This window comes from Apis mellifera, linkage group LG14 (genome assembly GCF_003254395.2).
Source record: "Apis mellifera strain DH4 linkage group LG14, Amel_HAv3.1, whole genome shotgun sequence".
Lineage (NCBI taxonomy): Eukaryota > Metazoa > Arthropoda > Insecta > Hymenoptera > Apidae > Apis > Apis mellifera.
In genome coordinates this window covers 7,743,004-7,766,317 of record NC_037651.1, presented here as the reverse complement: position 1 = coordinate 7,766,317, position 23,314 = coordinate 7,743,004, and the positions used below count along the sequence as shown (strand labels likewise).

The following is a 23,314-nucleotide window of genomic DNA, read 5'->3' as shown; positions in this document are numbered from 1 at the left end:
ATAAGAATGACAAAAATTTGTTTTTAAAAGAGACGGAGGAAAAGAGAGAATAACCAGAAGAAAATATTTCTCGCGACCGTGTGTCGCCAACGTCTTCACTTCTTAAAAAACTTTCCTCCACGAAACTTCTAAAATTTTTCATACGTAACCTTGTACCTATCCGATCCATAAATCTCTAAACTCGTAGCCCGCCAATTCCAATTGGTTCCACGATCGTCGTTTTCGAAATCGTGGTAAACAACCGTCATTCTCTGTGGTAACAAAGAATTTATTAATTATAAAAATTCGTCTCATTCGTCGAATTCGTCAGATGAAGTTCATTATTCCGAAATAAACAAAAACTTCGCACGACCTGTTAATTAATACAACGAATCGAGCGAGAATTTTTCACTAATAAAACGCAGAAAAAAACGTAGAAGAAGAAATATATTTGGAGGCAAGATCGATTCATTCGAATCGTCAAATTTTCATTTAACAAGGGATACCTACACGTTTAACTTCGAAACAATCATTAACGCCTCGCGTGGGCTTCGCAGTTGGAGCTGACCGGTAAATGCCATTCATTTTTTTGTTCCAACGCGTTTCCTCCTTGGCGCTATTCATTTTTATTACCGGAGAACTCGGGTGGTTGCGCCTTGCGCAACGCGATGCAAAACTTTTCAAAGGAATTTTCTTCCGCGCCTCCCTCCCCTCCCCGGAAGTGGCTCCTCTCGCGCTTATTCACGCGACAGCCCTTCCTCACGTTTCTCTATTTACCTTTTTCTTTTTTTTTCTTTCTTCTTTTTTTTTTCACAACTTGCTACGTGATTCCACGTTCTAATTTTCCACGTTTCTTTCCTTGCCCCGATTTCCACGAGTTTTTCTTCACGTCGCGGGGTCAACGACTTTTTTTTCTCCTCCCTCCTCGAAGATGGAAGGAATTAAAACGCGACACTTTAATGCCCCGAGCTGGCCTACATTCGCTAAATGATGATTTCGCGAAAAGTGTCGAGCGTTGCGCAAGAAGAAAGGAGAAGATTTCGGCTAATGTGTCTATTTTATACATCACCTGCTTGCGCGTGATTAAATTTGGGAAAATGTTGGGATTTTAAATTGAAAAATTTCTAAATTAATTCTTTCTTTCACTTTCTTCCATTTCTGTCTATCGCTAATAATAGGGAAATTTTGCAAATTTTTCGTACTAAATCTCGATTTTCTTAAATGCGACGCAAATGGACCATTATTCTAAACTCAGTGTAAATACCCGATGATTTATGGACGATATATTCGCGTGAATGCCAGTAAAATGCAGAGACGTGAAACGCTAGGCGAAACCTTGGAAATTCTTTTACACGCAACCGAAAAGCGTCTCGACGTCAGCTTGTTACGTAAAAAAGAAAGTTGGAGCCAAGCATCTGGATAGCATTCATCCTTCGGATCTTTCTCCAGTCTTTCTCTCGCATCTTCGATTCGAATTCGAATCGTTGGACACGAGGAGGTAAATCTCGCAATTTCGCGCGAATCGCGCGTGAACGAACCGTGGCTGGAGGCGCGTGAACGCGAAAAAAAGAGGAGCAAAAAGGGAAAAAAGCCAGTCGACGTCGCTCCAAGGATCAAACTTTCCAAGCTGCTCCCCTAAAATGCTCAAGGCTCGGATCGACTCGATCATAATGTCTCGTCGTCTTCCAATTTCGAGCTCCTAAATTTCGAGATGTTCGCAAGGTGCGGGGAAACGATCGATCTTTATCGAATTTTCACGTTTACCGTTCGATGGCAGCCGAAATAGCTGCTTCTCGATTATTTTTTTATGTATCATACGTTTGTCTCGTCGAAATATTTGAATATATATATATAAATGGAATAGAAAAGATGTGAAACATCTTTAAGAGAAGCAAAATTTCACTGATTTTCTCGATCGAATCTGTATCGATTTTGCCGAGAAATATTATTACATTAAATTGTCGTGAAGGGACGTAAAGCGAGAAGATAAGCTTATCGCGCTCGATGCGCCGCGAAAAATTGAAAAGAATCTTCGAAGGCAGATATCGATTTTTTGATATATGTAAAGCGATTGGGAATCGGCGAAAAATGCAACGAAATTCAAATACACTGGCAACGACGTACATACTTAACGCAAATGGAAAGTTAAATCGAATGAAAATTATTAGGTTCTCTCTCTCTCTCTCTCTCGATGCAACCGTGCGCATCACTCGCTCTATAAGAAATCGTTAATTTTGTTCGATATGGTAAACCGAATTCTCGCCTCCTGAAATTTTCGGTAATTGCATCAATCAACGCGTACTACGTAGCGCTCTAACGTGATATAATTTTCGCTTTAACGTATCAAATACAATTACGAGGAAAGGGAAATTGATTTGTTTCGAGACGAGGGGAGATAATTTTAAAAAATTTCACTGATCTCGAAAATCAACAATCGATCGTAGATACGATCGATCAGTGATAAAATTTGTTTCTTGTCGATTTAGAATTACAACTGTTTAGAAAATCAGAAATATAATCATCAGATCTATCTTTTAAATAGATGATAATTCTCTTTTTCGAAAAAGAGAAAGAGAGAAAAAGGAAAGAAAAAGAAAGAGTGACAGGGGATTAACAGAAGAAATCCCGTGAGTTATTTCGCGCTGTATTTACCAGCCAAATTAAATTTATTCGGACGAAAGAGGAGAAAGTTTGAGAAACTGGCGAAGGATGCAAAAAAGCAATGGGAAGGAACGAGGAGGGGAAAGAAGAAGAGGCGAAATTTGCAGAATCGTCGATAGCGAGCGAAGAAATCCGCCGTCCTTTTCAATTTTATCCTATTCGAGGAAGAATTCGTCGTAAACCACGAGGCACCGTACGCTCGATTCCTTAATACCTTTTCCGCTTTTAAATTAAATCGGGAGAAAATTCTGTGGAAAAATTCTACGCACGTTGATTTACAGATCAGACTTTGATTAATTTGTTAATTATTTCCGATCGAACTATTTAATTTTTGATTCGGTTCAGCCTATTTTTCATATATATATTTTTCTTTTTTAAATAAAACAGACGATCGACAAATATTTAACGAGGACCAGTGAAAAAAAAAAAGAATAGTGAAACAAAATAGTGAAAATGGAAAAATGAGTTTTAAATTTTGTTTTCTGCCATGGTAACCACGAACCGTTTGCAGCAGATCTCTGACAAAAATCCTATCGCTCCTCCACTATCCGCTACTATCCCAAATATTGCAAATCCATTTACGAAGAGAGAAAGAGAGAGGAAGAGATAAATCGTCGACGTAATCCAAAATACAGAATCCTCGATCCGATATATTTCGCTCTTCTCTCGCTTCCAAATCCATTATCGATCGAATCGAATCGCAGAGTTGCTCGAATCGCGTCACGACTTCGCTCCTAATCATCGATCTTCCTCTAATCTTCCTCCTCTCCCTTACGACCGATGATTATCTCTGGGGATCTATCCCCTTGCCAGGGGGAAAAAAACACGCTTCCCCCCGCGCACGTACAATTAACAGCGTTTTCAAGGTTAATCGAGGAATCTCCACCCCCGTTCGAAGCCCAAGTATGCCACCTCGTCCCTTAATTGATCTCTCGATCCTCGGATTCCAAGGTATATGCGGACAAAGGAGAATCTTCGTGGCGATCGTTCCACGGATGGAAGGTTTTATTAACGCGGTGGCAAGGTGACGGGACGCGTGGATAAATCTGGACAAAAGTTGGAACTCGAAAACTGGGTCATCTGGCTCGAGTTGAGAGGCGTGTAACGCTCGGAATCGGAACCACTTGAGCCAAACAGTTTGCAATCGAGAAAATAAAAAAAAAAGAAAATAAGAAAAATATAAATATATGAACGAACGTTAACTTGGATTTTACTATGAGAAATTTATTATACTTGGCGAATTATAATCTCTGGATCTGGATTAGCAGAAACGAATCAATCAGATCTTGGAGTTTTCTGAGTAATTTTTGAAATTATATTTTCCATTGGTTATTCGTTCCGTTGGAAATGCAAAATGTTTGTGTAAAAAGAATTTTTTTCAAGTTTCGATGAAAATGCTTAATTTTTTTTTTTTTTTTTTACGATAGATTTTAAATAGATTTGAAAATTTCGCGGCGGATCGCGTTGATCCAATTTTGAAGAATTTAATATATAAATTTTTAATAATCGCTACGATCGTAAAATTAGAGGGAATAGAATAGTTGAGAGATATCGAAATTGCTCGTTTGTTTATTCATTACGTTTGATATGCGAATAAAAATAGTTTGTCCTTTGTCATTTCGACGACAATGCCATCATCCATTTGAATTTAAAAGAGCATTGAAAATTTATTCGAAAATTACATGAATCTTTAATTATTGCGAAAAAAATTGTAATCGTATATAACGTGAATCATCTTAATTCACGTTAAATTAAAGTTCAAGAATGATAAATTTGATCATCGTATTACATATGTATCATTGTTGTACAATTTTAAAAAATTATTCGTAAGAAAAACACGATATTTGAATTTTGTCTGAAAATTATTAATATAGTTTTTAAAAATTTAACGAGATATAATTTGATTTAAAATTTGTATGATGATAAACTAAACCGAATTTTCTAGAGAAAAAAAAAATTGTTTTTGTATTTGATATTCCAAAAGTATCTCTGGAAAATTTTCAAATGTAGAAAAAAGAAGAGGAAAGGAGTTAGAAAGTGAATAAAATTATTAAAAGATATAAACTTCGTGTACTTTTTCCATCAATGACGCGATGTAAATCACGATTATTTTCTTTTTTTTTTTTCATCGAAGAATAGATCCACAGTTTCGTCCAGATTTTCACCTCGAATGAAAGAGATTCCACCCAAATCTCTAGCTTTTCACGATATTCTCGATCAAAGAACTGGCCTACATTCGACCCGTTTCGTTCAGATTTTTAAGGCGATCACGAGGCATGGAGTGTGCAAAATCTGGCCAGAGATTACTCTGCTGCTTTCCCAAAGTCATAAGTATAGACTATCAAGTAACTTTACGTTGAAAAGTTTGTCGCTTCGAAAAGTTGAAAATAAACGGGCCAACTTTTCCAACATTGAAATATTTAAAACTTCTTCCCTAATATATATATATATACATATACGTATCTTTTAATTTGTTGTTAAATAGTTTCGAAAAATAAAAATCCACCAGACTTATTACGTGGAAGAACTTGTCTCGTTATCGCCTGTAATTGTACCGTTATCTCTATATATAATTCCAGCGTTAAAGGAAACTTTTCCGTGAAACTTTGTAAAAGAACACGGAGAGAAACGTTTTCAGAAATATCCAGAACCGAGACGACAGGTGATATTTTCTGGAAAGAAAGCCCGATGCCACACAGGCATTCGTGGGACGCTAAGAGGATAAAAAACTTACCTCCAGACCGCTCTAATATCACAGACTTATGCACGGGTCACGCCACGAGGTCGAGGGTTTTAATCTACGACCACTCGATGCCCATCAACCCACTCTCTGTTCTTCTAAAACTCTGCGGAGATCGTGCAACCACCCTCGAGTCAAAGTTCTTCTACGGCCGCGAGACTGGGCAAAGGTCAAGGGATCGCGAATGGATCGCGGTCACGCGTATGTAACTTTAAGTTGTTATGCCACGTTCGAAGTTGGAAACGAAGCTTGTCAATCTTGATCTCATTGTCGCTTCGAAATAGGAGGCAGAGTTTTGTGTACTTTGGAACTGAATTCTAAATGTGATTTCATAATAGTTAAACGATCTTGGAATTAATTAACGGATTATAGACGAGGGAGGAGAATCCAAAAATTAAATTATTATTGATATTAAAGATTTTATTTTCGATTTGGATTATGGAGAATCGTCGAATAATTATATTATTAATTAAGGATATTTCGATCGAGATATACGAGAAACAAATTAAACGTTACGCACGTTCAATGGTTTTATTCGAAAGAATCTATCCGTGATATGCTCGTTAAACGTCGCATCAGCCGTGTCCATTCAGCCGGCCAAGAAAATGGAACTGTCATTTTCCCCATTTCCTGACGTCGGCCAACATTCTTTAACACCGTCCTACCAGTTTAAATAAAGTGTGGAGACGAGTGAAACCGAGTCGTTCCTTTCTCTGGAAATTGGACGAATTTCCTTTACCCTCTCCCCGTCGATCGATAAAAACTAAACCAAATATATCTGACTGATAACAAGAATCAATTTCCCAAAGAAGTTCGGCGAAAATTCAACGTCTCTCGCGTTCGTTTGAATTGCGCGGACAATTGAAAAAGCTTCCCCCCCCGTGAGAGAGGGTGGAATTCAACCGGGCATCGATTGGAAAGAAGGTTCGTTCGCAAGGGGTGCGATTAGATTCGAGGGCGATAGAGAGATAGTCTCGCGGCTGAGAGACGGTAATTCTTTCCTTCCAAGGAAATGTCGGGGATAGAGCAAGTGGCGTGGAATATCACGTGTACAGATACATTTAAATCGAAATTGCTTCGGGCAGAGATTCCTGGTTATCTCTTTGGGGGGAAAAAAAAAGAAAGAAAAAAAATCGACTGCAGCCGGATATCGTTGGGACGGCGTTTCACGGATCACTTGTTCGCGGAGAAAAGGAAGAAAAGAAGACCGGTGCACTCGCGTGAACGAGCTTTAAACATCAAAGCATAATTAGCTAAACAGGTTTCATTCGGGTTCGCAAGTTTTTTTTTTTAAAACTACGTTGAAAAGATTTTCGAGGGTTGATTTCTGAATAAAACAAGCCGGTAAATATTCTTTTTGGTGTTCTTTTCGATGTTTAATTAAGATTTTGAAGGATAAGTTTCTTAATAAAATGTTTAAAATCAAATCCTTCCAATATTCTAGGAATTTAAAGAGATTCTCGAGAATACGTATTTTTCTTTTTTACAAAACGCAAAGGATAACTTTTGATGCGTGCAATGAAAATAACTTTTAAGACAAGCTAAAAGATTCTGAAGGGTGGTATGACATTTATATCGAATACATCTGTAGGATGATTCTCGACTGTGACAAAATATTTGAAGATCGTACACTTGTGATCCATCGGGTTCGTAGACGAAGAAAACGCGAAAAGCAGGTTGATGGAGTGGCTGCTCCGTGCTACAGAGACATTATTGAATTTGTTGCGATTCGTATGCGCATTTAAACCACGATCCATCCTTCTTCCCTGGCCACGAAACATCGGCCGATAAAATTCCAGTTTTCTCATCGATTTATGAAACGCATCACCTTTCCTCCATCTACATAACTATTACGAAAAATTGTAATCGAGTTACGAACAATTCTTACCGATAATTTTATTCGCCCTCTCCGATTATATCGAGAAAATTGTATCTCGTTATATCTCGGATAAAAAATATACACACCCTTTCGACGAGTGGAATTTATTAGAAAGAAAAAAGTAGAGAGACATATAAAAGACACGTGGAATCCCTCTCTGTAATCGTGTCACGCGCGCCAATCGTAGTTAACCCGATGAAAAGGAAGGAGTGGAGGTGTGAGTGGAAATTACACGAATCCTTGGTCTTTCGGCGAGAAAAGACTGGGAAATGGATTTAACGACACGTCGAACGGTGTGTCCATCCCAGAGGAATCAACCGAGCGCGACAGTTTCCACATTTACGTAAGGGTAGGACGAGAGGGTGATTAAACGAGCCACGTATGTCACGACACGCGCCTGTGCGCCATTTATTACCACGTGGACGCGTAGGTGTGCGTGTGTATAGGTAAATGCAGCAGCGGCGGCAGTCCAGGCCGGTTGCAGAACGGTCGCCTCGTAGAAAATGGCCTCGAAGCAAAGTTCCGTCGAAACGGATGGCGTTCATTAAACGATACGATACTCGCTATGAAACCGCTATACCCGATTCCAGCAATACGTTGCCCCAGCAAATTAACCGATTCTACTTAATCCCGGGCTGCACAACGTGCGTCTCGTTCTTAAATGCAAAACTACGAGATTTCGTTTGACGAAAGTAATGGACTCGGCTTAAACGGGCGGAGGATTCTCGTAGCATCGCGACACTTGATTTCGTTACGTCCTCTTAAATGGCGATAGAGCACGCTGGTGGGAGAGAGATGGAACGTTATTTTCATAGCACGGTGATATCGCGATGATACAGTCGAAAGAATTCTTTCTCTTGGCAAATATTTTTCTTTTCTAATTCATTACAATCTTCGCGAATATCCTCGAAAAGAATCTGGCTCCGTTGATCATTTTCGCGTGTCTAATCCAGATCAATTATCATTGTATGTAGTCGCTGAAAATGGTATCTCGGTATCCATTAATATTTACGAAAAAGGGTAGACGCGCGAAGGAGAAGGAAGACAAACTGCTTCCTCGATACCGCCTCGTTATTCGCGTTGCTCCTCTTTGTATTATAATTTGCATTCGCAATGAATCACTACGATCATCCGTATTTCACTCGCCACGTCAACTCCCACTCGCGTCACGAAACTTTCAAACAAACTATTGCGCGCAAGTTTGCGCCCCACGTTTCGTTACATCGTAAAAACCTATTATTATTGATCATCCTTCAATTAAGCCTTAACTTTTAATCTGTAAAAAAATCCCCCTAACTGATCCCCCTAACTTTCTCTAATTGTAACGTCTCGACACGCGGCAATACAGATCGGCGAGAGATCGAAGCGAGATCCTTCGATAAGAAGGATGAATCCTTTGGGGAAAAGAGAGCCTTTGTTTATCCCGCTCGTCCAAACCGTTTAATATCCCTCTGCTCCCGTCGATATAATCCAACGTGATGGCGTAATTTATTATCGCGACGAAAGAGAATCTGATGGGAAAGCAGGGAAATATCGATGAATATTCATCGAAATTATCGATCGATCTACTTTCCTCCTCCTTGTATCGCATTCGTTCGGAAAATCGTTAGATAATTCGGGGTTTTTTTCTTTCTTTCTCGATAGAATCGGTTCGAAAGTAAAAATATGAAAGTGTAAAGACTCTCGCAATCGTTTCATTATCGTTTTAACGTGTCACGTCGATCTATCTTATCGATGAGAATTTTTTTTCTCTTTTTATTTTAATGAAACGATACAATCGTGAAAATATTCGAATACTTTTCAATCAAGGTGATCATGATTTTTCTTCGAATTAATTTTCGTCAAATACTTTCACGTATGTACGTTATTAAAAAATACTTCGTTTATTTTTGAATAGTGAAGAAACGTGATTAAGCTCGATAGGACGAAAAGGAGAGGAGCGAAATGTAATGAAATTGAATAAATAGAGGTGATTAGAACAAGGAATGAAATACGTACGAGACGGTATAATCAAATTACCTACAAAATACACGTAATTTCGTGAAACGGTCATCTTCTTGATTGCTTATTTCTTCGGTAAATAGTTGGCCAGTTTGCGTACAACGCCGCGAGCTATTTGCAGCAAATTTGTCCGTACAACTTCTCCACCTCGTAATTGCTTGCTCGTTTTCGAAGGAATCTACTAACTTTATTCGTTGCCTTCAATCTACGATAATTTATTCCATTAATTGGTGCATATGAAATGTTCAAGCCCCGTTCAAATATCCTCCGATCTTTCTCTACTTTGTCGTATAAGTCGTTTCGCTACTTTTCCCTCGAATCGTGAATCTCCAATTATACAATTTTCTGTCAATTCGAAAAAAGAATAAAAGACGAAAGACGAAAAATTTGTAGCGGAAAAATTCGGCTCTAACAGAGTGGAAACTTTCTATCTTTCGTATTCTGTACGGGAGAAATATCTGAAACTTTTGAAATTTATACAACTTGCTTTCTTCCAGCTATTCATTTCGATGGAGAATAAACATTCGTGGAAGATATTCGATACAGTAATATTTTCTTCGCTCAGATGGGAAACAAATTTTCAATTCCTTTGTTTTCAAAGGAAAAGGACAATCTACGAGGATACGTATTCTATACAGTCGATTGAAGATTAATTAGAGAATGAGAAAATGGATTTAAATCAAGGATGACAATCGACGAAATCAAGATAAAGATCATCAATTTTTATCTTTATCGGGAGTCCTGGAAGAAGAAGAAGAAGAAGAAAATCTTCCCATCGACTTTATTTATTCCATCGCGATGAAATTAAAGAGAAAACAGGGAAGGATAAAGTTTAACGAACTTAAAAAATAAATAGATAAAATAAAAGCTCGTGTTTAACTTTACCCTTCGCGATAAGAATAAATGCCAATAACTCCGCGATCCATGAGGATCCTCTGGCAATTAGGATTAACCCGTTTCGATCCGATCTGATTTTGAAGAGAAAGTGGAACAATCGCGATACTTTTCTACACGCCCTTTTTAAAAATACACCGTTAAGAAGAATTGCGAGCCATTAACCATGTTCGCCAAACGATATCGTATAAAAATATTATGACGGAAATGATAGGATGGTTCGGAAGGGGGTCCTCTCGAGTTGTTTGTTGCCGCGAAACCACGAAGGGAATTTAATGTCGGCGATAAAATATCCACGAGATACGATGGGGACATTTAAAGAAAGAGGGAAATAAAAGAGGTTGAAGCGAACTTGCTCGGAATGCTACGATGAAAGAGGTACACGATCGATCTTATTATGTGTTATTCTCTTATTATTACATATAGGATAAGAAAGATTCGTCTATGAAACGGAAAGGGTGTTTATTTGGAAAAAATTTACGGAAAAGTATACGCGATGGGATGAAGAAAAGAGAGGCGAAAAAGAGGAGCGATGAGGAAAGAAGAAAAAAGTCAAACTTGGATTAAACTTTTTCTTTTTGTTAAAAGTTAGAGGATTGTGCGTGTCCAACGTTTGACAAAAGCACGAGACGTCGTCTTACTTGGCAATTTCACCGTGAGAAACGAGGTGTGGAAGGTAAAGGGCGAAGAAGCAATCGAATCCATTTCTTCTTCTCTCGTTCCGTTCGCGTCGCGTGTCTTCTCCGCCCGACTGGCGATGGTCGATTTGTCCGCGTATCGATCACCCTCATTTTCTAAAAACGAAAATACTTGGCGTGGCCGTGCCACGCATCAAACACGGCTGTAAACAACGTCATCTAGAATTAGCATCGACGCAAGTGGCGAAAACACCGCTTCGCGAATCGGAAATTGATTTTATTTCAACGTTGTTCGATTCGTTTTTAAGTTGGAACTGTCGTTTCGATTCGAAGCAACTTTTGCATTTTTTTTTTTTTTAATTAATTAATAAATCTCCGGTCGCAATGTGTAACGAAGAAACGAGTCTCGTTATTTCCGGGCAAATAATACGATTCATAGAGTGTAACGATGAAACGTTGAGCGAGCACATTTTGTTAAACGTATTTCGACACGAGACGCCATTAAATTCGGTCCAAATAACGGAATATATTTGGTAGATAAAATGGAGGGACGCGTTGGTCGGAAAATAATTGGAGGTAGCCTCGTTCAAATGTATATACACGGAGGAATGAAGCGAAGAAGCAAATTCAAAGTGACGTATATATATATGTATAAACGTATCACGGGGATTGGATTGAAACGCGAAGAGACTGGCGACGCGAGATGCGCTCGTGAAGAATTTTCATGACGCGTTCCGAAACCGAACAAATTTTCGGCGATAAGATATTACTACGGATCGGGAGTATATTAAGCTTTCGAATATGTTGAAAAAGATAATACGAGCAGAGATGATCGAAGAAAACACGCGTTACACTTATCTATCTATCTATCGAATACAACGCGCAACATTATCGAATCGGCAATGTAAATAAATCAGATTTTAAGATTTACGGCACGACACGTTGTAAAAATCACGTATCGCGATCAAACACTTTGGTCGAGAGGAGGTTTAATATCCATTTAACCGTCCGTTTATTTTCCCTATTCCTGTTCACCCACGGGGAAACGCGCGAGAATCGAAACTCGAGAACGGTTTTTATTTACTCCGCGAATAAACCGTAACGGATGTAAAACAGGCCGATCGAGCGCACACGATGAACCCTGTTTCCAATATATATATATATATCCCGTATCGTTTCCTCGTTCGTGCGAAACTAGTCGCGGCACATTTTCTCCCGTGCCCTCGCTAATTTTAGAAGAAACGTATCCGTGACTCACGATACGTTTGCGCGTTGTATCACGTATGCGTGTATTAAAGTTTCGTGTATGAAAATTTCACGGTATTAAATCACGGGGCTATCGCGATTCTCTTCGAAATCGGTTATCCAAGGAAAAGAGCCAAACCTAGGAAGAATATTTCGAACAATGGATACGCAAGTTGGACGAGTCAGCGATTTTCAATGTGCGACAAACAATTTGGCCAATCGAGCAAACTTTCCTCGCCAATTGTTCGCGAAAAAAAAAAAAGAAAATAGAATAACAGGAGACCGGAGGAAAAGGTGAGAATTTTTCGCCAGAATTCGCTATTTCTTGCTTGAGAATTTCTTCGCGGAATTAATAATCAGATTTCCTGCGGGGAAATCGAGGTCGAAATTACACGGAAAGTGACTTTATCGAGAAATAATGGCAATGTCGTAACAAAGGAATCGAAGCAACGCGAATCCCTATTCAATTTTCATTTTTCCATCTTTTCGTGAAGATTAATCGCAATTTTTCCCCTTCATTCTTGATGCATTCAAGATCGTCATCATCGGAGTAAAAAGAGCAAATCCGTTTCTAACCAAGTGAATCGAACTTGGTTTGTCGATTGACTGGAAACCGTGAAAAAAAAAAAAGAAAATCACAGAGTTTCGCCTGGTGGTGGTGAGAATTAGCTCCTTTTAAACTCGATACGAACTTCCCTCTCTCTTCCTCCCTCTCGATTTAAGCACGTTAACGAATAGTCGGAGAATCGAGTTCCAACTGGAAGAGCTGGCGATAATTCGGTTAACGCTCTTTTCTTTTTTCCTTTTTTTTTTAATCCACCTTCCATAAAATACTCGTAGAACTTGAGAGAAGAAGAAGAAGATCGGGTTAATTAGTAATCGAGGTCGCGACATCGTTTACAATGGATGGAATAAAACGATCGTGTTAATATAAGGAATTTCTTCTTCTTTGTTTTCATCGCAAACGATCGATTCGACGAAAGCTTTAAAATAAAATGATGACCCACCGCGATCACTGCATTCAACCACGTTCGAAAACCAAACTCGTTACAACTCAATTACGAAAGTTTTAGTCAGGATTGTAGGAACGGGGAGGGGAAAGTCTCTTTAAATTGCAAAAAATGTGAAAATTTTTCCAAATTCCTCGGAGTTATATTATTAATATTCGCGGTAATGAAAGAACCGCGTTATAACTCGTGAACGTGAGCAAAGTTTCTTCCTCAATATTTCCTTCCCACGTTTCTGGGGAATTAACACGCGAGTTACGATAGAAATTCTCTGGCCCCAAACAGTCGTGCAAATTCGACAACTCGATTCCACTTCAAACCGCTACCAAACTTTCTCTCGAAGAAGAGTTTACGTCTCGAAACGATTCGTCTCGTTTCGTGGATGAAATTAACGCAAATATCTCTCCTCCCTTCATCCCCCAATCTGGAAAATCATAACGCCATCGCGATCGTTTCTCCCTCGACGAGAAGAGGGGATTATCAAAATTCACGACATCCACTTACACGAATCGATGGAGCATCGAATTTTCGAAAGCTCCGGGGAAACGGTTGGCCCGATGCTGATTAAATTTCAAAGTTTAGATTAGCAAGTTTAGGGGTCACAAAAGCGGGCGTTATTTCCCTTATTCGCCTACCAACCTTCCGCGCGCTCGAAATGCGGGAAACGCAGCTTAACAGCCCCACTTCGCCAATCATCCGAGTTCATCAAGTTCCGCAAAATTTCCTTTCGATCATTCCGAGTTCCTAATAACACACCTTCTTAATTCGAGAGCTTGGAAGTAGTTTATATTAAATCGATTTCCTCTCGTCACGTTTGAAAAAGAAGAACTGGAACTTCTCCACGAATGAAACTTATCCAATTATATTATTTGACAAATTATTTTTTTTTTCAATTAGAAACGCGAATATTCACTGTCGAATGCATAGTTTCATTGACAGGGGATGATGAAATATGAAAGTTGACGTGATATTTTTATGATCGTTGATATTTTTTTTTTTTTCTTCTTTTCGATCAAGGATTAATTCGAATTCATTGATATATTTGGCGACGAATTTGTTACGTTTCACGGTTCGAATAAACGAGACAGTGTATAATAAGACAGATTTACACGATTTCCCTTATTCGCATTGGGAGGCGCAAATCCGCTTAATCAAAGTAAATTTCTTGGACAGTGGAGTGGATGTCGAAACTAAGGAGACGCGAAATGTTTGTCAAGTCTTTACGCTCCCGAGTGTTCATGAATATTCAGAATGGCGGAGTCCAAGAATTATTAATATGACGGGCAAACACAAAATGTCAACCCCTTCGAAACTCCCGCGCTGTTTGTCAACTTTAAGCAGGGGAAGAGATCGAGAGCGGGGACGAACAATGCGATTCCCTCCAGATTCGAAACAAACAATTTGGAGAATTGTTGCTTCGACTCGTGAATATCGTTTAATCATTTTTCTCTCAGAAATTGGGTTCTCTAAGTGCGTGTAATCGAAGCCTGAATACAAGCCCGTTATCTCCGTGACGATAAGACGACACGGGTGGAGGATCGTTGCCAAGAATTTACATGCATCGTGGTCAGGCGATATTACATCTTCCTGATTGTCATCTACGATCTGGAAACGACACGATCCAACTATCTCGTATTTCTCCTATTCTCGTATTAATCCAATTGTAGATATTTATGCCGTTTATGTGAATCTGAAAAATTGATCGTTAAAAGGGAAAATATTGCGCGTCGTATGCGAAAATAAACGAAAGATGGTAACAACGTTACGACGAATTGGAGAAACGGCGAGTTTACAGATTCGTTAAGGTTAAAGCCCAGAGTAGTTTCGACTTAGTTTGGACTAGTTCCCTTTGACAGTGGATGAGCAAGATAATTGAAACGAATATCCCACCCTTATGCAAAGCTTTCGTCGGAGGGGAACGTTTTCGAGAAGTTTGCTTTCCGATCAATTATCCGTTAACGATCTTTCCGTTTTAGGTTTATCCACGTGGAAGCGGATAAAACTTCCAATAGAAAAATATCACGTTTCGACGCCGTCATACCGTTCCTCCATCGATCTATTTTGCGTCAAGAGATTGAGAGAGAGAAAGAAAAAAAGAAAATCACGCGAAATCAGCTTTATTACCATAATTGTTCTGCTCAAAACTTCTCGAATATATTATTTTCCCTTTTTATCGAGACACGGTTTCTTCCCTCGAACAATGTCGACCAAGTATCGCATCCCTCCAGTCGAAACTTTTCTTCGTTGCGCCTCGCCATTCTTCCTCCCCTTTGTTTCCCTCCAACTTCGAAGAAAGCTCCGTTCGTTTCTCCGCGTGGATTTAATACGCAGATTTCGCGCAATCGGCACGAGACGATCGGAGAAAGAAAGAAAGAAAGAAAAAGAAAAAGAAAGGAAATTGCTTCATAAATAATTTCTCGAGGCGAGAAGAGATTGGTCGGCAGATTAATTGGCCGCGCACGAATCGACTTTTGTCGCGAGATAATCAATGATGGAAGAGAATTAAGTTATCTTGGGAAAGTGGATCTTCTTTTTTTTCGCGATCGATTAAACGGAACATCGCGCCTTTCCCCGGATTTTCCGGATGATCGTCCGATTTCTTCGCTTCGAAATCGCTTTTTTATCCGTAATTATTATTCCATAAAAAGGAGGAGGAAAAAGGAGAGAGGGAGAGAGAGTGAGAGAGAGAAATGGGGAAGGAACGAGATTAAATCACTTGCTTTTTCTCCTTTCGCTGTTGCTTCTTCTTCCTAAAGGCCTTCTTCACCCGTAGAAGCAGAAAAGCGGCGCGATCGATGGTCAGGCCTGGTGAAGCCTTGTCGCCGCTCGACATCCTGCGTCCTAGACCTCCCAACACCTGGACAAATCGAACAAAACTATTAATTTATCGAGCGATTGCGAGAGAAAGAGAAGAGAATCAGAAGGGTTCTTTGCGTATCATCTCAGATTATTTTTCTTGATAAAATTTTTCCTTCTTCGTAACGGATATGATACCATTTCGTAAAAATTTTCGAAACGAGCTATGTGCTTGAATAAATGAACATGCATATCTTTCATGTTATTACGTTTATTATTCCGATTTAATGACGAATATGTATTCGCGATTCCTCTTTTTACGTCCATATAATAAATTAATGGTCGGTATTTTCAATATGTACCGTATATTAAAGTGGAAATTTAAGATCGTGGATATCGCATATCGCCCGGTGTGTACAAAGTAAATTTCTGCCCGAACGTTTTTATTACTACCGTATCCTTCCATTAGATAAAAAAAATGAGCCCGATAAATTCGTTTCAACGTCTACTAGCTGATAAGCGAAAAAACTTACTTAAAAAAAGGAAAAAAATATAGAGAAAAATGAAACGAAATTGTATCATCCATCCACGAAAAGAAAAACTTAATCGATCCACCAAAGAAAATAAATGAAGATGGTCACGTTTAAGGTGTTACTCCACTTTCGTAGCCAATTAAGTAAGGTTAATTAATTAAAAAAAAATTAATCGTGGACGAATCGTTCCCTTTTCGAAAATCGAAATATCGAACGAAAAAAGTTTTATCAGTCAAAGAGGGGTTAAAATGATCGCATTTGTGGAAGATGAGAATTAAGGAATACTCCTTTTTCTCTTCTTCGTTTGTTCCTTCTCTTTATGAAAGAGGGGAAGAAGGGGAAAATGAATTTTCAAGTTAGTTTAATCCACGATCGTTCATCACGAAGCACCGGCCCGTTTCGTTTGTCTTCTAATCAGGCTGCGCCGCGGTTCACAGCTCAGCTGCTTATCACACACGGTCCCGTTTTATTGAAATCACCCTAGGACACGCCATGCCCCGCTAACTTTATGCAAACAGAATCCCGCCCTCGTGCTGCGAGCACGAAACCCTCTTCGTCTCGATACGTTACGTAACGTACGGGTTAATAATTATCGGAGAACTTTTCATAATTAATCCAATCACTTTTAATTAATCGTGAATCGAATTAATACACGCGTCTCGATCAATGATACGCGAATTAAAATATAATAATATGTTATGTTCGTAGGATTGATTATTTCGATGGAGACGAATTGAGAGAAAACGAGAGGGGGGAGAGAGATAAACGACGAGATGATAGGCTGAGAAAAGGAATATTTTTTCGTATTCGTAGAAATATTTTTTCAAAGACAAAAAGTAATTACGAGGCTCCCATTTATTCATTTTCATGTCAGCTACGCTACATCGTCTCGTCAGTTTTCTCCTTGTTATATTTTAATGAAACGTTCAAACGAATTACACATTCTCCGCTGTTCCCTCGTCCCAACTCGGTATTTCATTGCCGCGTTTCTCTTAATTGGCGAGAATATATCGTATAACGAAATATTAGATTGCGAGCGTCGTTCCTCTAAAGTTTTCAAAAATTACACGCCTTTTAATTTCGTTTTCCTTCGTTCGATCGTTGAAAATCATATTTAAAAAAAGAAAGAAAAAAAAATGGAAATTTATCGCGGTCCGTTTATCGTTAAATTGTCGAAATTTTCGACGTCGGCGAATGACGGCCGACACGTTCATTTAACCGTTTCGCGAGATCAAACGTGGCAAACGCACGGTGGAATGGTGTACGATTCCCAAAGGCTTATGTAAATGTTAAATTAATTAAAACTGATTCTCGTAGAGAGCTCGATCCTTCTTTCAACGAGACAAAAATAAAACGGAAGCGACACGATTTGAACGGAGACGAAAATTCGAGCGAAAATCATCATCCCTTGGCATAAACAAAAAAAAAAAAGAAAATGGAAAAACGCTCTCTCATTATCCGAAAGATCGCGATTTTTCGAGCGAAAATTTTCATCAAGAATCAATCTGAATTAAAAACGAATCGTTCCATCGTGTACATCGATCTGATGCATTACCAATACGAGAATGATCGGCGAGAATGGCGGGTCAAAGTAATCTCATTTCTCCGCCTCTCGATTCGACCGGATCTTTAAATCCACCCCTCGCGCTGGATTAATCCCGTCATCAACCGTGAACGCCGATAACACAGCCTACGCCAGTTTAAAAGACAATGCAATTCGACCAATCCGCGAATAACAGCGTTTCTTCAGTTTATAAGAAGTTTTTTGTTCTTTTTTCAAAATCACGTTCGTTCCGATACGAAGATACACTTGTCACCACGTACGACGTGCAAACTCATTTTTAAATCGTCTTCAACTCGTCTTCGATCCTGAGATATCTATTATCCACGTGGATCCACGAAAGTTGCATTTTCAACACGAAGACGCCTTCGTTTTTCACCGTGGGTATTTTTTTTTTTTTTATCGAAATATTATTCATACCTTTCCCGGCCACGATCTATTTTCCCCGTTGGAGCTTTGGAAACGCCTTTCTCGAGGAACATTTATCATTTTATATAACGTGTAATGGGTATAAAACATTGGATGGATATAAAAAAAAAAATACTCGTCGGTGGAGAGAAGGCGAAGCAGCGCGTTGCTAACAAATGTTGATTTATTATTAAATGCCACCACGTATCTGATTTACATTTGGCGACCGACCATCGATTCTCGTCCATTTATAATCCACGTCTGGATATAAACGGAACGAAATGGACGCGAGACATTTTTAGCAGATTCTCCTTTATTCGCCGTTCCCTCCTCTCTCTCTCTCTCTCTCTCTCTCTGTTCGCTCGTCGTCGTGCAGCGAATTCACTTCCGCTCTCTCAGATCGCAAATACGTTCGAGGGCAAAGCTCTGAGAAGTTATTCTCGTGGATATATTTTTCAAGCGAACACTGTGTTGAGGCCGACAACGATTGAAAAACTACTCTCTCGAGAGAAAGAGAGAGACAGTGAGTTTTATTTTGAAACTCTATCCGTTACAAACTATATTCACGTTTCGCGTAATAATCGAATCGAGGGCAAAAACTAGATTAATTAACCAGGACTTTGGCTCAGAGAGAAAGTCAATAGTTGAAACATTTGGTGGAAAAAAGAAATAGAGAGGGGTTGTTAACAACCCCGGCCGGTATTAGTTCCCGTTCCCTGGCGAGGATTTCGATCGTACACGCCGATCGATAACCCGCCCTACATAACCTCTAACGAGCAATCCGTGAACGAATTTTCGTGGCATATTAGCTCGATGATCCTTCTATTTCCCGGAATTAACGCACTCGACCGTACCTCTTTAATCCCATTAACATAGAATCTGGAAATTCTTCGATACGGCTATATCGATTGTCACACCGTTGTGTTTAACACTATCATCCCTTTCGATATTCGCTAATTGAACGAATCGATTTCAGAGAGATCCTTAGATTAATTCCAACAATCTCCATTTTCCTTCTCTCATTTTCTTTCTTTGAAACGATGTAGAAAAAAGGAAAGGTATAAAATTGTTCGTGAATTGAATCGATGTAAATTTCTTTCAATTATCCCTTGTCGAAATATACGCTTTGCACGTGTAACGTGATTAAATTGGCCTGTACAAACGGTTTACGATTTTCTTGATTCACTTTTCACGAGAGGTCCTCGGGAGAAGATAAAACAACACCGACGTGTCAAGAAGCATTTCAAGCTTCGTAGGCTGTAAGATAGAGATAGAGGCATTTAGAGATCAAGGCCGGGATTCGAACCCGGATACTCTTCTCAACGACGCCTTTCCCCCTATCGAGATTTTACCACCGTGTCCAAACTTTTCGTGTATACACAATCTTCTCCTACGCTGGTCTCGGTTTCCATAAAATCACCCTCGAAACCCTCGTATAATATATTTTTCCATCGAAGCCTCCTTTATAAACCTCGCTCTAAAATATCAGTTTCATAATTCTTGATTTCATAAGTTTTATTCGTTTCCTTCCTTCCTTCCTATCTTCTATTATATTTTTGAACGTTTCTCTCAAAACGCTATAAAATAATTTTTGATCCAAGTTTTCAGTTCCACTTTTTCCTTCCAATTTTACCCTCGACTCGACGCATAGATCACCCGATTTCTCGATTCCTCCTCGTGGAATAAAATCCTCCTGCGAAATTCTATGATAAATTTTATAAACCGATTCCTCGATTTCATAAGTTCCTTCCTTTTATTTATTTATTTTCCTTGACTCGAATATCAACCTTCAACCTGTTCTGCGTTCTATAAACAGCCCCATCTTCCGATTAATTAATTAATTAATTAAAAGAGAGAAAGAAAAAGCACGTTGTAAATATTGGCCACTGATCGTCGGACCGATACAGTAATGAAAAATTCATTTTCTTAGAGTGGAAGTCGCGTTACTTGTGCACCCTCCGCCGGGTGCATTATGCATCGGCTTATACGGCACGCAACTAGCCGGGTGCTCGACTTGTTTTTATTTCTGAAAAATCCTATTTGCAAACACGACGTGGCTGTCGTGCTTGATTTTATTAAAGGAACAACGGGCTCCAGTTCTTCTGGCCCCGGTGGTATTAACAAAAACCGCTGTCATGAATAAAAAAAAAAATAAAAAAAAAAACTCCTTTTACGACACAAAGTATCGTAAAATCGATACGTTGAAAAATATCGAGCGACATCACTTTTCGACGTTCTTTGACGAGAAAAAAAATCGAATAATCGAGTAATAAGAATATTTTGTTGATAAAATTAAGAGGATTGCTCCAAAATTTTGATATATATCTCTTTCTCTATCAATTTTTAAAATTATAAAATTTATTTTTTAAATATAAAATATGGCGAGAAGATGATGGACAGTTAACTTGAAAGCGCATGTGAATTTTTAATTGGTAACTACGGCATTCAAAGTTGGTAACTACGTCTTCTTTCAAACTTATCTTTAGTTTCCGTTAGTTTCGGCTCGTAAAGGTTGCACCACGTACGTAAAGTTCTCTGTTAGTTAAACATTATTGTATAGGTTTACGCTAAGGTAAATTCAACGAGGAAGGGAGTGAGTTGAATGAGGCAAGTTTATCCGACACACGGCACAACTATCGAGTTAAACGTACACTTCGTCTGGAAAAGTACAAAGACAAGCTTGGAAAAATCTATAAGACACTCGTGGAAAGATAAGAAATTTTAATCGCTATTTCCCTCTAGATTGAAATGACCCAGCATCTCGAAATATCAGAGAAAATTGAATAAAACCTCGGACGACGAAACGAAAGGAATATTAAATATTTCCACGTATCTAGAAAAATGAATAAAAAAAAAAGGAATAAATAAATAAAAAAAGAAGAGATATTAAATAATAGAAAGGGATAAAAAAAATAAACCACCCATCATAAATCATTTATACAACTTACGGATAAATAAATAAAACGTTTAGAAATCTTATCTAGACTCGACCTCGGCTACTTTATGACCCGTATCAACGTACACACTACCTCGTAGAAGATTAACTAAGGAAGGTAGTATCATTCCGTTTCAATCCTTCCTTCCTTCCTACATGTACCTCGAAAATATGCACTCCATGAAAACTAATTCAGGAAAGAAACGAGTTAAATAAATTCTGAAAGATGGAAAATTAGAATGTGCAAAAAGGAGAGACGAAGCAATCATTTTTTTTATTGAAACGTACAAATATTTCCCTTACACGTACAACGATTTTCACCGATATATATATATATATATATATATATATATATATATATGTATAATGGTCGTTTGTTCGAGCAAACAAACGTGTCTATTTCCCCAAAGATTAATCGGCCAATTTCCTCGCCGATGGCAAATTTTCGATCGCAACGTTCGCGTCATTGACCTTTGTCGATTCGTGGAATGGAAGGTGCAAAGTTTAAAGAGAATTTTTCATGGAGAACGCACGCCCGAGGAACTCATATATTCGATTATCCTTTCGATTCGCTCGATTTTTTTTAAATTAACGACGCGCTCAATACAAAAATACCAATACAAAAATAGATTTAAAAATTTCAAATCAAGTTTCCCTGTCAAACTCTTTGGAATCATTGATCGAAGTTTAATAGAAAAAAAAAAATTTAAATAATTGATTAAATGAAGAACGCTCATGATTAAACGGAATCGATTCGAGTAGATTTCGATTCGAAAAATCGGCCGTTTGAAAGCGAGAACATTAAAAAAGTTTGGAAAAATTTTTTTTCACGGCCGCAGCTATTCACATGGAGAAAAGTTTCGATTAGAATCAATGTCGAAGAGTCAGACTACAACATAATTTAAGCTTTTTTCTTTTTTTTTTTTCGCTTAACCATCTTTTAAAAAGGGAGATTACCTTTCAGAAAATGGATCCTTGAAAGAAACCTCAAAGATCGGAAATATCTTTGAAATATCCTTTAAATCCGAATATTCGAATAATAGGTATTTATATTATAATGCAAAGAGATCAAGGATGAAAAGTTTCGCAATATCTTTCGACCTGGTGGACTATCGACTATCTTGATAGATCATAAATATTCGTTACGAACGACGCAAGGAATGAAAGATCGTAAAATAAGAACGATATTCGATCGAAGCATTTAAACGAACGGTAGTAAACTCGTGTATATTCTGATAATTCCCTACCATAGTAATCAAATTGGAACAAGTCGAGAGAGAGAGCTCCTTTGTGTTTAATTAATATTCAACAAACTGTACGCAAACTTAGAATCTAACTGGCAAAGTCATAAATGATGCAACAGATTCGAAGCATTTTCAGGTTTCATCAACGGGAGATCGTAATCGGACACAAAAGAAGCACAAAGGAAGAGGCGATTATCTAACACGGGGAATCGAGTTGAAACGAGAGGTCGCTGCATTTAGAACTTGGATGAAATTGCGGCAAATTACGATAAAGTTTCAGATGAGAATATAAAATCAAAGGAAATACGGTTTACATAACAGTTTGCGCTCTCTATAGTATACGCTCGTAGGTTTGCATTAAATTGCTCGAGATCGACTTTTAAACATGATCGATACCCCCGTCAAAATCGAAGGCTCTGATCGCTGCTGTTTTTCCATCCAAAATGGCATTTTGCATGAGCGTTATCGAGCGTTCCCAATATCTTATTGCAGGGCAACATTATTTCTCGTATCGATGGAATAAAAAGATGCAAGATTTTTTTCATCCTGCTTTTTTCGAGAAAACGCGATACGAGTAATATCCGGTATTTCGATGAACATCTGTATTGCGATAAAAAAAAAAAAAAAATTGAGAACGTACGATTCTTCTAACGCGAGAAAATTCTCGATTCTTCCATTTGCATCGCTGCAATCTTTATCCAATTTTATGATAAATCGATCAATTCGAATTGTTCTAGTTTCAATTTACTTCGACTCGAGTTCAATCCCAACGTTGCGATTCATCGATCATGAT

At 38.5% G+C, this 23,314-nt stretch overlaps 1 protein-coding gene across 4 annotated transcripts in view; it reads right to left on the bottom strand.

Moving 5' to 3' along the window:
• The window catches only part of LOC410514, a 98,207-nt gene that overhangs the window by 58,062 nt on the left and 16,831 nt on the right, over positions 1–23,314 (bottom strand). For all 4 annotated transcript variants that reach the window (XM_016916076.2, XM_016916075.2, XM_016916078.2 and 1 more), the window contains exon 2: positions 15,765–15,901. In XM_016916076.2, the coding sequence (XP_016771565.1) occupies positions 15,765–15,901 (137 nt within the window). The remainder of the gene's footprint in view (positions 1–15,764; positions 15,902–23,314) is intronic.